The sequence below is a fragment of the Arvicola amphibius genome, chromosome X (assembly GCF_903992535.2).
Source record: "Arvicola amphibius chromosome X, mArvAmp1.2, whole genome shotgun sequence".
NCBI classification, from domain to species: Eukaryota; Metazoa; Chordata; class Mammalia; order Rodentia; family Cricetidae; genus Arvicola; species Arvicola amphibius.
This window is the reverse complement of record NC_052065.1, coordinates 54,177,148-54,193,359: the sequence shown is the minus strand read 5'-3', so window position 1 is coordinate 54,193,359 and position 16,212 is coordinate 54,177,148. Positions and strand designations below refer to the sequence as shown.

Here is a 16,212-nt window from a genome sequence, read left to right as displayed (position 1 = left end):
TCCCCACCCTTATTTCATTGTAAGATTTTTTTATTTTTTTAATTTGTGTGTGTGTGTGTGTGCACATACTGTGTGGGTGGGTGCCTGTGGAGGTCAGAGGAGGAGGTCAAATCCCCTGGTTGCGAGTTGATTGTTGTGGGTGCTGGGAACTAAACTCAGGTCATCTGGAAGAGCAACTCCTTCTTCTATATTTTATTGAGGATGTATTTTGAGCATGCAATGTGTATTTCAGTTTCTTTTTCTGCCTCCTGTATTCTTTTCTTAGTATTTATTTATTTATTTATTTATTTTGTATACAATATTCTGTCTGTATGTCTGCAGGCCAGAAGAGGGCACCAGACCTCATTACAGATGGTTGCCGGGAATTGAACTCAGGACCTTTGGAAGAGCAGGCAATGCTCTTAACCACTGAGCCATCTCTCCAGCCCTACCTCCTGTATTTTTAAGTTTGCTCTCTTCTATCCTGAAATCCTTGAAAACTGTCTTCATGTTTACTTATTTTTATTTATTGCTGTCTGAATATTTCCTACTTTGTTTTCAATATCTAATTGTCTTGTTTTATTTAGTCTATCAGTAATGCTTTCTTGTGTATTTTAATTTGGTTTATTTAATTTTTCATTTAAAATATTTCTACTTTTGGTATTTCAATTATTTCATCCATATTTCTGATTTTTTGAAGCAACTTTTGAATTCAGAACTTCCTGTAATTGGCTTATTAAATTGACTCCCCTACTTTATTCATCTATATGAAATGTCCTTGGGGTCTCTGGTAATTTTTCAAACTGAACTTTTGACTTCTTTGTGTAGGAGTCAACCATTTCCATATCTTTGGATTTAGCCATTAGGCATTGTGACCTTTCAGAGGAGTTGGGTTTTCTTGCGTGCTTTGTAGTTCTTGTGTTTGAAAGTTGTGATCTGTGCATTTGTTGAGGTGAGTGTCCCTTCTTCATTTATTTTGAGGATATTTTACTGGTCAGTCTTATTTTGAGGTCTCAACCACAACACTGAAAGAGAAAAACCCAACTGCTGTGCATCCAACACCACCAAACTAAATCATAAGGAAAGAAACAAATTTAAACAATTTAAATCTAGCTAAGCCAAATAACGATAGAAAATAAAGTGGCAATGATAATGTAGAACAAGCTATAAAGTTACACGTTCAATAGGAGAAATTTAATTTAAAAAATAAAATAAGGAATGTGGGCATGAAAAAGGAAAAAGAACAATGTTAAATAAAAGGAAAAATTAATAACATTGAAGAATGTGAACTTGGGTCATCCAGAAGAACACCCAGGATCCTTAATGACTGAGCCATTTCTTGAGCCCCATTATGCTATAATTCACTGAATAATAGACTGAATTTAAATGTAATGATTAAAATTTTTGGTGGTGGAAATTTTGAAAGAGAGCATTATTTGGGCTGTAGCATAGTTGCTGCTTACTGCACTTATTCACATCTACAGTAAGATAAAAAAACAAGGAGAGGGGGCTGGAGAGATGGCTCAGAGGTTAAGAGTGCTTGCTGCTCTTGCAGAGGCCTGGAGTTCAGTGCCTAGCATCAGAGTCAGGTGGTTTACAGCTGCATGTAACTTAAGTTCCATGTGGTTCAATGCCCTCTTCTGGTCTCCATGGGTTCCTGCATTCACATGCATACACGGACACACTTACTTACACACAAATAAATATACAAATAAATCTTTTAAAAAAGGAAAATGAAGATCATAAAGGTATGAAAAATGTGAAGAAAAGAGAGTAGGATTAATGCTGTGAAGAAAGAAGGTGAAGACAAAGCATCTGTAAGTGTTAACGACACTAGGCTCATTAAAGAGAAAACTCTCTTGATGAGGCATGTTGTTTTAGAGCAAGACTTCCCCCATGTAAGGTTTCATATTGTGACAATGTAAAAACATTTGTAAGGAGAGAACTTGAACTGAAAATGCAGCAGAAGGGTTTCTCTGATAAAAAAATAAATAGCTATCTAGGAAAGCGTTTCCCGGGGTTCAGCAACAAAGGCGCCTGCAAAGGCTAATACTGCCATGATGGAACAGAGCTAGACCACATCTTGATATCCCAGATGAGCTGGGAAGCACCAGGGTGATGCTTTTACAGACATAGGAAATGAAAGACTTAGGGATCATCAAGTCTTGTACCAAGATTCCTAAGAGTGGTTGAGACCAGTTAATCTACTTTCAAGGTGACACTAAAAGTCCATTGCATGAAACAGAGAAGGTAAACTGTAAGTGGCAATGGAAACTCCAGGATGTTGGAGGTACCGGCACTATAAAGATATCTACAAAGAAAAAGTGAGGGAACCAATGGAATCATCATTAAAGAGAAGCTATATGTGTTACAGGTAGCAGTCCTGGAGGGGTAGGGATTCTCAAGCTCATTGGAGCTCAGATGAAGCCATCATCAGTACAACCTGTGAGATATCAAGGTACATCAAGCTGTTTCTCCTGCTAGGTTTTACTTTGATATGATCTTTCCTTGTTATTATCTAATTTTTTCCCTTTTGGACTGGAAATGTTTATTCTGGAGCTTTGTATGTTGGTAGGATCTAACTTGTTTTCTATTTTTATAAATATTCACAGTTAAGAGATTTTCTTTTCCTTTTCTTTCTTTTTTCTTTTTTTCTTTTTCAAGACAGGGCTTTTCTGTATAGCCCTAGCTGTCCTGGAACTCACTTTGTAGACCAGGCTGGCTTTGAACTCAGGGATCCACCTGCCTTTGCCTCCCAAGTGCTACGATTAAAGGCTTACACCACCACTGCTCAGATCTAGAGATTTTCTTGGGTCTTAGGAAAGAATTTATGCTTTAGAATAGTGTTGGGATGAACTAAATGCATTTGAAACTGAGACTTAAGGGTTGTGAGCCAGAATGTTATGGTTTAAAGTTATGTATTGGGCTATAAAGTTGACAAGCAGTGGAGATGTGAAGGCTAATCTTGAGTGTCAACTTGATTGGAGTTGGAGTTTCCTTGAGAGTACATCTCTGGCTGTGATTGTGAGGCTGTTTCCAGGAATACTTAACTGGTGAAGAGCCACTCTGCATAAATTGCCGTCCTTGACAGAACAAAAGAGCGGTGTCTGAACAGCAACATTCATCCTTTTGTGTCAGCTCTCTTGCCATATAAATGAGAAAAATTACTAGTAAATTCTCCCTCTTCTTGCCTTTCAATGATTTTCTTCCTCCCAATAGCATCCTCATTTGCTGTGGTGTGACCACACACACACACACACAGAGAGAGAGAGAGAGAGAGAGAGAGAGAGAGAGAGAGAGAGAGAGAGAGAGAGAGAGAGAGAGAGAGAGGGAGAGGGAGAGGGAGAGGTAGGGAGGGAGAACATATATGCATACATATATGTATATATGTAAGCCTAGGTTATGCATATAAGAAAAATATGTGATAATCTCTTTATTTCATTTCAGTACACTCTTTTCTCCCCTTTCTTCAGTTTAGAACTGTTCCTCATCCATCATACTCCTTCCCTCTTATGTGTCATACATAATAGCTATGCATTTTTATCTATTCTCTACAAAGAAGAAAAATCCAGTTTTTCTTTTTTTTTGAATCTGAGTTCAGTTATTTTACTTAAAATGATAATCTCACTCAATTTTCCTTCAAACAAAACTCTATTCTGAGCTGGGTGTGGTGGTGCATGCCTTTTATCCAAGCACTCAAGGAGGCAGAGGTAACAGGAACTCTGAGAGTTCAAGGCCAGTCTGGTCTACAGAATGAATTCTAGGACAGACAGGGCTGTGGCACAGAGAACCCAGTCTCCAAAACACAAACAAACAAACAACAACAACAAAATCAAGAAAAACTCTTTTCTGTACACATCACTATTTCCTTATCGATGAATTGGTCTGTTGAACATTTAGACTGGTTCTTATCTTATCTCTTCTGAGGAGTGTGGCAATGAGCACAGCTGCAAAACTATCTCTATGACATTCTTGGCATTCTTGGATCCTTTGTTTATCTATCCGGGACTGGTACACTTGGATCACATGGTAGTTCTAGTTTTAGGTTTGTGAGGAACAAGCACACTGACTGCCATAGTGATCACGCTAGTTCGATATCACCAGGAGTCAGTGTATTCGTTTCCTACTCTCTCTATAACAAATTGCTACACATATAGTAATTATTCATTGAAAGTTGAAGAGACCAGAAATCTAAAATCGAAGCTTTGGTAAGGCTGCTTTTTTCCTTCAGACCTCAGATGTTTCCTTATACTTTCCAGCTTTTAGAGTCTACCCTCATTCCTGTGGTCACGGCTTCTTCTTACTTTCACTTATTGTGTCTGTAGCACATCTTACTACTTATTCTGATCCTGTTCTGCCTCTAGTGACAACTCTTGGCCAACCTTAATCATACAAGGTAACTTTTCCCAGCTCAAACTCCAGTTAAATACATATATAATGTCTATTTAATACTTAACAGATTTACAGGCTTCAGAGATTATCATATGGATATCTTTAGCAGGCAAGAAATCCTGCTAAAAGAAATCCTACCACAATCACCAAGTTTAGAAAAAACACACGTTGCATTTTAAGGGTGTGACAATAAGGAGCATGTTGCTTCTATGTTGGGAAATGACATGAATACAGGTAGTAGGTATAGAAAACAATAATTTATAAGACTTTTAAAGAGTCCAAAATAGTTGAGTGGTGGTGGTGCATGCCTTCAATCCCAGCACTCAGGAGGCATGAGTTTGAGGCCAGCCTAAGACTACAGAGCAAGTTCCAAGACAGGCTCCAAAGCTACACAAAGAAAACCATCTCAAAAAACCAAAGAGAGAAAATTGAAGGGAGGGAAGGAAGGAGGGAGGGAGGGAGGAAGGGAGAGAGGGGGGGAATGCAGTCAAGTTGGAGAAAAGTCCACATCACACATTTGCCTTGAAGGTAGAAAGATCCCAGCGTTGTGTACTCGTAATTGGGAATTATGGGAAGTTCCAAAGTAAGCCGTCAACTGGCAATGCATATGCAGCAGTTTTGAGGATGATTAATCTAGAAAGGACAGGACATAGGCACTAAATATTTTGTCTCTGTTGAGGCATCACTAATATCTAATATTTTGTCAAAAATACTTGCAGGAGAATTGGTAGCAATTCCAGAGGAGAAGGAAAAGCAAGGGAAGGGTAATTCTAGACTCTGTCCACCTATAGGAATGCAAGACACAAACAAGTAAGACCTTCTCATAGTGCTCTGCAATGCAAGACAATTTCCATTTTAAAAGGAGACGAAAAAATACACCAGGCTTACCTCATTGCCACATTACTTCCATCAATAACAACTGGTCTTAAGTTATCACTATTGTCCATTTCATCTTCCAGAGACAGTTCAGGGCTTGCAGTCTCTCTGGAGCTAGCCCCTCGGGGCAACACCAGACTCACGTTGACTTGCCCTTCTGAGTCACCTTTGTTTCCAAGTCTGACAAGCTCTGCCAATACATCATTAATAAGTGATTCTGGGCCTAGTTTATTAAGCACTGATTGAATTTGTTCTTCTGCATAGCCCAGCTTTAGAGCAAAGTCCATCTTGGCTTGGTATTCCTTCTCCAGGTCTAGCTTCCCATCCTGTAAAATGCTGCTCTGGGAGAAGCTTGGCCGGTCCAGGCAGGGTGACCGACAGAGCTGGCGATGTGGCTTAGAGGGCATCTCTTTCTTCTTCAGCTGAGTATCTGCAGGTTGGCAGCTGTTGTGGCCACTCTTAAAGCCCAGCTGTTCAGGGTCACTCTCAGAGCTCATCCAGTCTTCAGGGTCAGCATTGCCTCGCTCTGTGCTGGCCTCCTGCCGTGGCTGCTGCTTCTCTTCCTTGGAAGCACTCTTCTCCATTTTTGATGTCTCCGCTGCAGCTGTGGCCGTCATCCCGTTTCCTGGGTCCTCAGAGATCTAATCAGCTGTTTTTCTTTTTAACCTGCTTGGAATCCATGTACAGTGGCATTCCTCTAGAGTAAAATGTTGGGGGTAGCAATGGTGCAAGAGTTTATCTGGTTCTGTATGTTCAGATGTTAGGCAATCTCTACAAATAAACACATATAGCATAATCGTATATAATAAACTTCTGGGGAAAGCAGAACACACAGTTTTTCCCTCAGAAATTGCAGATTCTTTAGCATTTGACTTTTCTGTTTACAATGGTATAGAGAGTCATTAATTCTCATAATTACAGACAAAATTTCAATTGGGGTAATAAAGCTATAACACCTGAAAGCACAGCTAAAGTTATTCTTACAAATTTGAATTCTTACAGACTCTCTCTCTCTCTCTCTCTCTCTCTCTCTCTCTCTCTCCCTGTGTGTGTGTGTGTGTGTGTGTGTGTGTGTGTGCGTGGTTGTAGACAGGACTCTTTTTCTTTCCTTTTGCTAGCAAAGTATTTCTAGATAACCCCTCCAGATCCTTCTTCTTATGGATGCAGTCTACTCCTGAGAAGAATCTACTCATCATTACTTTTTACAAAACATCAAGAATCTCATCTTTTAGAGAATCCAAATAAAGATTAAAACTGCTTTTAGACAACTAATGTATCATGCAAGGGAAACATTACAAAGTGATGTTTTAGATGTGGGAAAGTATATATGTGTGTGTGTGCGCGCATGCTAGCGTGCGCGTGCATGTGTGCAGGCACCCACGCACAAGCCTGTACATACTTTGCCACCTCTTTTACTTATTGTAACTGGTAAACAAAAGGAGCAGACGAGCTGTGCTTAGTGATGCATACCTCAAGTCCCATTATTTCAGGAGGCCATGACAGGAGGTTCCCTTGAGCCCTGGGAGAGATATCCCTCCCCATAGGCAACAGAGGGAGACCCTGTAAATTAGAAAAAAGAAAAAAATCAACTTATTTGATAAACATTAAAAAATAATTACAGAAGAGAAATAGACAATTTTATTTCTATCTTCTCTAGCACGCACTTCACCTGTCTTGACAGTTTTCAGTTCTAATTTTTTTCTCTTCTTGGAATTTGAGATTTTCTTATGTGGAAGGTGAAGACATTCCCAGGTATCTACCAGAATAATTGCAATTACAAGCTTACATAAGAAGAGTGAAAAAGAAGCTTGGGAAAGTCAATAGAATGCAGTAAATTCTCAATGCAAATTCGCCAAGGAAACAGCAGATTCCACAGTGCACAAGGTTTCTCTTTTGGATAGGGTCTGTCACTGTAGCCCAGGCTGGCCTTGAAGTCATAGGAATCCTCCTGACTCAGCCTTCTGAGTGGTGGAATTATAAACATAAGTTACCACATCTGGTTCAGAGCTGTTTTTACATTTTACTTTTATTTTTGAGAAGGTTCTCACCATGTAGCTTGGCTAGCCTTAAGCTTGCTACAAAGACCAGGATTGCCTTGAACTCACTGAAGTTCAGGAGCCTCTGCCAGCCCAGTCATGGAATTAAAGGAATGTATAACCATACACACCTAATTGTTTATTTTCATATTTTTATTTTTGAGATTAAATTACATGACTTTTTTCCATACCCTTTCTCTCTCCATGTACCCCAGATTGCTCTCTCTCAAATGTAAGGATTCTTTTTCTTGAACTAGTCTTCCATTTTGTGTGTTCTGAAGGAAAGTAGAACAAGGATAGTAGAGCTGCGAGCATGGCAACTCTTTTCAGGGATCAGCTGTGCCCACTAAACTAAAACAAGCTTGTCTGTAAAACCAATATACCAAGCCTTCCAGATCCTGCCAATTCTATTTAAACAAACAAGAAGAAAAGCTACAAACAGGCCTAACAGTGTTATGGCTATTCCTTTACTTCGAGAGTCTTATCTGGAAACATTAATACAAAAATGAATTTTCTGAGCAGCTATTAAGGAAGTGTGTAATATCTTCTCTAGTGACTACACTACTATTTTTGGCTTTACACTTTTCTTTTAGCTGAGTTTGGTGGCTCATGTTTGTAATTCCAGTCCTTGGAGTCTGATACAGGAATATTTCCATGAGTTCAAGGCAAGCCTGGTCTACACTGTGTGACCATATCTCAAAAAAAACCCCTTGACTTCAGTGAATTACTCAATGCAGAGATGTCAATTTTAATTTTGCTTTCCAATTCATCTGGGTTATTCAAACTTTCAAGCTCATTTCCTTTATAAGTTTTGCATTGATTGATTTATATTTTATTCTCTTCAGAATAATATCTAGTGTACAAAATGTACTGATATTTTGTCTAGCACTTATGCAACGCTCTAAAATCACTTAAAAACAACCATTTATAGGACTTCATATTTATTTTGGGTATATACTATTAAATTGTTGTTGCTCTTAGATAGTATAGTATATATTACTTTCCAATATATAGTATACTATATAATATTGCTTTTCCTTCTATCAGGTATTTTGCTCTCTTTATATTGACATCCTGTGAACATTTCAACCATGTTCAAGAAGACACACATGATTAAACTCACAGAAAATGCTTTACAGACAAGAAACTCTTATTGAAATCATAGTCATTGTATCTTTTTTCACTTAAAGAGAAAAAACTAGCTCAGTAAAAATAAGCTTGTATCAACCTTTAAAACCATTAAACAATTTAAAGAAAATTATTGATTATTTGTCCTACATCTTGTATTAGTATATACCACATATTTTTATTTGTTTCAGAATGGAACCTGAAACAAATTTCTATACCTATATTCATTGTTTAATTATTTTTAGCTAATAAACAATTTAATATTTTATGATACTTTTTTTGTTTTTTTGAGACAGGGTTTCTCTGTAGCTTTTGGTGCCTGTCCTAGAACTAGCTCTTATAGACCAGGCTAGCCTCGAACTCACAGAGATCCACCTGCCTCTGCCACCCGAGTGCTGGGATTAAAGGCATGCGTGCCACCACCGCCCAGCAATACTTTTTATATATAATTTTATCTTGCATCTATGTATAAATTTTATATATTTATATATAATTGTAACACAAAGTGTGTATATGTACTCATATTCACCCCTCCTTTATCCTGTTTTGTCCTCTATCGACCTACTTCTGGTTCCCTTCCTCCCCCCTAATACTCCCCCTGTTTTCGTGCTATTTATATATAATGGTTTTCTTTTGAGATACAGGATATCATATAGTCCAGGCTGGTCTAGAACTTGATAGCTGAGGATGACCTTGAGCTTCAGATTCCCCCCACCTCCACCTCTGAAGTGCTAGGATCATAGTTATATACCACCACATTGGGCTATACACATATTTAAATTTAGATTTCATATATAAGAGAGAATGGACAATATTTGTCCCTCTTTTCTTGTTTCTATCCCTATCTTGTTACCTCCTCATCCACTATTAGACACCTTACTCACTCGACAGAATGTCACCCAGCGGAACAATGATTCTACTGTTAAGTCTAGGTTCTACATATGTTTAAGTGGAGATTCTACATATGAGTGGTAATATGATATTTGTCTTTCCAAGTCATATTTGTCTTTTTAAAGCTGGTTTATCTCACTTAATATGCTATTTCCATTCCCATACAAATGGCACAATTACATTCATTTTACTACCAATCAAACTGTTGTGCACATAGGTCTACCACACCTTTCTTTTCTGTTTGCTGATGGCCATCCGGGCTTTCTGTCTTAGCTACTTTGATTAATATTTAATGCTGTAATAACCACTGATGTGTATGTCACCTCTGAAGTATGAGGTTTCATTACCTTCTAGTACTTTTCTTAGTCACTTTTAAAATCTATGTTTTATAGTTCTTTGGCTAAAGATCCATTTTTGATTGGTCTTTCTAACCCTGGAGCTTAACAGTGTCAAACACTGTTCTTATGAATGAAGAGGTGCCACACTCCTGCTGCCTTGTCTCAAGAAATTTGCAAACTTACGTCTAGCTTTTCCTGGAACAGCTCTCAGTTTGTGAACATTGTTCTAGTATAATTACGAACGGAAATTCCCTCATTCTCTCGAGTCCCAGATTGAGTAAAATGGGAAGAGGGATAAGAAAGTAATGGGGGCAGGTGGGGAATATGATCAATACACATTATTGTATGGAAATGTCATAATCATGCTCACTATTTTGTACACTTAATATAAAAATTTAAAATACAGGTTGGAGAGATGGCTTGGAGGTTAGGAGCACTTGTGCTTCCAGAGGATCCAGGTTTGATTCCCAGTAGCCACTTGGTGCTTCACAGCCATCTGTAATTCCAGTTCCAGTGAATGTATGGCTTCTAGCCTCTAAAAGCATCAGACAGTCATGCAGTGCACATATAAACATGAAGGTAACTACTCATACACATAAATATTTGAAAAACTAATATGACTGTCTTGGTCAGTGTTCTATTTCTGTGACGAGACACCATGAACAAGGCAATCCTTTTAGTCACTGTCATGGCAGGTAGCATGACAGCACACAGGCAAACACGATGCTGGAGAAGCAGCTGAGAGTTCACATCTGAATCCCCAAGCAGCAGAGAGAGAGAGCCACCGGACCTGGATTGGGCTTCTGAAATTTCAAAACTCACCCACAGTCACCCTTTCCTCCAACATGCCACATCTACTCCCACAAGGCTACAAGGGCTAATCCTTTAAGTAGTACCACTCCCTAGTGACCAAGCATTCAAATATATGAGCCTATTGGGGGCCATTTTTATTCAAACCACCACATTCCACTCCCTGCCCCCCATAGGCTTGTAGCCATATCATAATGTAAAATACATTTAGTCCCATTTTAAAAGTCCCCATAGTCTATCACAGGCTTCCAGTAGAAGCTGTGGCCTAGATTAAATCTGCATTAAATATCCGGATTAAAGGTGTGTCTGCCTCAAAGATTCAGAATAGAAGTAGATCTTCTTTTAAATAAGCAGAATTTCCTCACAGATATGCCCTCCATTTTTGGCTTTTAGTTAATTCCAGATGTAGTTAAGTTGACAGCCAAGAGTAACTACCACAATGATAGAGTCTGTTGCTTTAAAATGGAGATTTGATACAGACAGAAAAGTGGATATCTGATTATAAACTGTGCCTAGTTGTTATTTATTTAATTATTTAAAGCCTATGGTGTTATAAATTGCACTTTTAGAAAAAAGTAACAATCTCTGGACAATAAAGAGTCTTTAAAATGGGGGGAGGGAGGATGTGGGAAGGAACTGGGAAGAGAGGATGGAGAGAGGATGGATGATTGATCTGAAAAAAATTACTACTTAAAATGTGTTTTGTAGTAGTTGTGTTGGGGGCACTGACTGTTATATTCATAGGGAAGGGAGGGTGAGTTGGGCTTTTGAACTCTTCCTATCACTGGTGCTGGGATTAGGGATATTTTGAACAAGTGTCCAATATCTGACAAAGCTGCCATTGATTTTCTAGCTTTCCATCTATGCACATCAGGATTCTCTGCTGGACATTCTTAACACTGAAGTCTATGGGCCAAGCAGGTTCTCCCATTCTCTGGAGACTACTCAATTTGTATCCCCTGAGGTGACTGACCTCGGGGTTGGGGGTTGGGTTGTAAGAAATAATCACAGCACCAAGATCTGTACGGATGAATTACCTGTTCTTGTGCTTTCAAAACTTGGGAAGTGTTAACCTGCTATGGGGACAAAATTATGGATTTCAAGGAGTCTTCTGTAGCTTCAGAATTTGCAGACTCTATAGTAGTAAATAGAAGATAGGTACCTCCAGACATTGATCTATCTGCTGTTCTGGGATATTAAAGTTCAGAGTCACGGGGTCTTTTCCCAGCCACAGAGGGAAAGTTACTTTTTCCTATGTACTTTACTTTCTGGACTGTTTTTTGACACCTGTTGTTTTCAGTTTGCCTGTTCATTCATCTTACTCTCCACAAGAGAGTAAGTACGTCCTGGGGCAGTGGCCAGCTTAACTTGGGCTTCCTGACTCGTGGTTGTTTATCTTCCGAGCCCCTAGAACAGCATAGTTTTAAACAAATTCCTTGTCATTACAGTGCCCAGACACTGCCCCATCTCAAGTCTATAGATTGACAGAGTGGGATTTTACTTCACTGCTGAGCCATCTGCCGGCAGAATCCCTGTCTCATCAGAACTCACAACTGAATTTGAGGGTTCCCATGGTTGTGGGTTGTCTTTTGGGTAGTAGTGCAAATGTTTACACTAGGGCTCCATCTTCATTTCCTTTCCTTTTGCTGTGATAAAATACTCTGAGAAAAGCAACTTAAGGGAGAAGAGTTTGATTTAGCTCACAGTTCAGGATACAGTCTGTCATGGCAGGGAAGTCACAGTGGCAGGAGCTTTGAAGCAGCTGCTTGTATTATGTCTAGAGTCAGAAGTGAAGAATGAATGAATGCATGCAAATACTTAGCTCACTTTCTCTACTATTATAGAACCCAGGATTTCCTGCCTAGGGAATGGTGCCCTTTCATAGTGGGTAGATCTTCCCACATCAATTAATATAAGCATGAAAATCTTGTATAGGCATGCCTGGAGGACACTCTTCTAGGTAATTCTGGTTTTGTCAAGCTGACAATTAACACTAACACATCCCCTAGCCTATCTTCTGAATGAAGCTTCTGCTTGCCCTCATTCTGGGGACCAACAGAGCAACAGAGCTGGAGCCGTGGTTGGCTTGGCTTACTTTTTTTTATTGCATCTTTCTTTCTCTTCTTATCTTTTGGGCATCTTCTTACCTTTCTGATTTTCAAACTTTATATCTCTATTTGAAATTGAGTCGATTTTTTCTTATTCTGACTCCTCTCGTTCATTAGACCATGCAAAGTAGTTTGAATCTACTACCCTACTTATAAGTCTCTAACTTTCCTGTATTTTTTTTTAGTGAGGATCCTATCATATTCAATTTGCAGTCCTACGCTAATGTATCTAACTTCATCTGCAATCAGATAATTTCTATATAAGTCAATGTTTTGAAGTATTGAAGATTAGTACTTTCACAACTGAAATTTTAGGAGTATGTACAGTTTATCCTATAACAAATGGCTACCATGAAATCTTTTTCTGTTAAATATAGCATCTGGTTCTTTGTAAGGAAATTTCTATTTCCTTCACACACACACACACACACACACACACACACACACACATATATATATTTCACAATTTCTCATCCCTTTGAATGATCTATAAGTTTTAAAATAATTTTTAATCTTCCTCTTTCATCTCAAGTACCATTGGACCTACTGGATCATCAGGGCCCATTTGGAAAAACACTTTCCAGAGCAGCCCCATGCTATTCTATAGTCTTTTCTTTTTCCTGTAACCACCCAAATTTAGAAGATATTTGAGTAACATGTTAAATGAAGTATAGTAACACATTCAAATATACAATGTGGTGTTTCTCAAATACAAAAAGAATCATTAAACATTATGATTTTTTTGCTTATAGGAGAGAATCAGTACAACATAGTCTTCATCTGAGAAAGATTTTCTGTTTATGTCCCCAGTCACTGGACCTTCTAGAAATTTCATGGGTAGAAAGACCCTTAGTACTAGTGAGATTTATTTTTCATACTCCAACTGAAAATATCTTAATGAGTATAGTACAACTGTTTCTCCTTGTTTATCAGATTGAATCAGCATACTACTATCAACAAAATGGATCTGTGTGAATAAACATTGATCTACAAGAGCTAGTTCCAGGATAGGCTTCAAAGCTACAGAGAAACCCTGTCTCGAAAAACCAAAAAAAAAAAAAAAAAAAAAAAAAAAAAAAAAAAAATTAAGAAACCTGATAAGTTGATATGTACTTGATGTGGGACACTGAGAATGTAGCTCTGAAAGCAAACTTCTGGTGGTGACTGCTGTTGACAGATGTGTAGAGAGAGGTCCGCCATACCAACAGTCTCATGCCAGGAAAATGAAGATGTATTAACCTTTTCAAAGAATAAAGCCACACACCAAATTATCTCCTAAGTAAGTATGCGTACGCTCAGAGAGTAGTGCTGTTTCAGCCTTTATAAGAGAAGCTTCTTTTGGCCATCAATGACAGTCAATGTAAAGATTTAAGACTCCTCAGAGTGCTGAAAATAAGTGACTGTTAAGGGTTCAGTCCTCAACGAAACATTTGTATCAGTCCTTCCAAGGCTTAGAGAGAACTGTAGAAAGGAGCAGAAAAATGTAAGCAAGTTGGGAAGAAAGAAATACAAAATGTACAGTTTAGCAAAAAAAAGAGCCTAATGTTACAGCCAAGGTATATGCTGAAAGATAAGTTCTAATTGTTAAGGACATGTATATTAAGGAGAGGCCTTCCTGTGTGAAACTGAAACAATGGGAAGGGTACATTGAAGGCAAGGAAGACCTCACCTAGCTCAGCTTCCAACTTGTGAAAAGAGAAAGCCTGAGGGGTTGCTTGCTTTGGGAAAGTAATTGTTTCAACATACAAAACCTGTTGCCAATACAGGTCGAAGTGGGCAAGGTTCCTAGACTTGGCAGAGTCGTACATCTGGTACTGAACTTGAAATCATGAAAAACACAAGAATGAGAGGCCAATGGATTATGGTTTTTGGTTTCAGAGAGCTACTGAAGACATGGAAAAACGTGTGGTGGTACTGGTCAGTGTGAAAAGGCCCTGAGAGTTCATTGCAAAGTTATTAAACTGAAGTTTGGATTTCAGAGTAGAACCCAAGATGCTGGTGATGCCAAATCTTTGAGAAATCTGCCAAAGACAGCTAGTTGCACATAGTAAGTGGAACCAACACAAGGTAGAGATGTATGTCTTTGGCAGAACGTTGGAAGAGCTAAGCTATCTAAGACTTTTAAAACTAAAGCTCCACATTGACATGTCTATTATTGTCGTCCCTGTTCAATTTATGTTTAGGCAGTCATGCTGGTGAAATGTTATGGGTATAACTTCTGACATTCCTAGGAGACCCAATCTCCAAGGACAGAAAAAAGCCCACTGTTAACCCTACTCAAAGAACTACAGGAAACGAAGAAATGCTAACTCTAGGAGAAATAGTCTTTCTCAGGAAATGACACATCAATTGGTTATTCAATACCAAATGATAAGCCATGAAATCATATATATATGTAACATTATACAGACTGAGAAGGTTTTTTATAAATATATACATGTGTTTTATATATATGTATGAATAAAGGTTTTATTTATATTTGTATTTATATACATATATATTTATATATTTAGGAAATATATATATGTATATAATAATAAAAATACATCAGTAGTTAGGTCTTAGAGACCTTGAGTGAGACGGGAAGATAAACTCTGACCATGGGACACCATTACATGTACTACAGTCATGGACTGGAATACTAGCATTCATCTCTCTGTTTCTTTACTGCAGATAAAATGTTCTTGACATCATCTTCCCTACCATGATGGATTATATTCCCATTGCTTATTTAATATATGTTTTTGATTTCACAGGAATTCACAGTTAAGTGATTTTCTTGGGTCCAGATGATACTGGTTTTTTGTTGTTGTTCTTGATATTTTGTTTCTAAAGTGTTGTGATGTGGGATTTCCCTCTCTATGTTGTGACTACCATTGGTTAATAAAGAAACTGGCTTGGCTTCATAGAGTAGAACAGAGCTAGGCAGGGAAAACTAAACTGAATGCTGGAAGAAAGAAGGGCAGATTCAGAGATAGCCATGTATGTAGCCCTGCCAGAGACAGACACTTGATGGGGACTCTCATGGGTTAATAAAGAAACTGCCCTTGGCTTTTGGTTTTTTTTTTTTGGTTTTTTTTTTTTTTTTTTTTGAGACAGGGTTTCTCTGTGGCTTTGGAGCCTGTCCTGGAACTAGCTCTTGTTGACCAGGCTGGTCTCGAACTCACAGAGATCCGCCTGACTCTGCCTCCCGAGTGCTGGGATTAAAGGCGTGCGCCACCCCCGCCCGGCCCCTGCCTTGGCTTTTTGATAGGGCAGGATTTAGATAGGTGGGGTAGACAAAACAGAATGCTGGGAAGAAGGGAAGTTAAGCAGACACTTCGGGCAATCGCCATGCCTCTCCTCTCTCTGGGTCAGACGCGATAGAGCCAGCTACCAGGTCAGACATGCTGAATCTTACCCGGTAAGACACCACTTGTGATGCTACACAGATTATTAGAAATGGGTTAAGCAAGATGTGAGAATTAGATAATAAGAGGCTGAAACTAATGGGTCAGGCAGTGTTTAAATGAATACAGTTTGTATGTTGTTATTTAGGGGCATAAGCTAGCCAGGTGGCCAGGAGCCGGGCGGGAACACAGCCCGCAGCTCCTCACTACAGACATTAAGCCACAGCACGTGGCGATACACAGATTAATAGAAATGGGTAAAATT

General features: G+C 38.7%; 1 protein-coding gene across 1 annotated transcript in view; it reads right to left on the bottom strand.

The window, feature by feature from the left end:
* The window catches only part of Zc3h12b (zinc finger CCCH-type containing 12B), a 29,975-nt gene extending 24,111 nt beyond the window's left edge, over nucleotides 1-5,864 (bottom strand). Inside the window, exon 1 of the mRNA XM_038317471.1 lies at nucleotides 5,260-5,864. Within this exon, the coding sequence (XP_038173399.1) occupies nucleotides 5,260-5,864 (605 nt within the window). The remainder of the gene's footprint in view (nucleotides 1-5,259) is intronic.
* Between the last annotated feature and the right edge of the window lie 10,348 nt (nucleotides 5,865-16,212).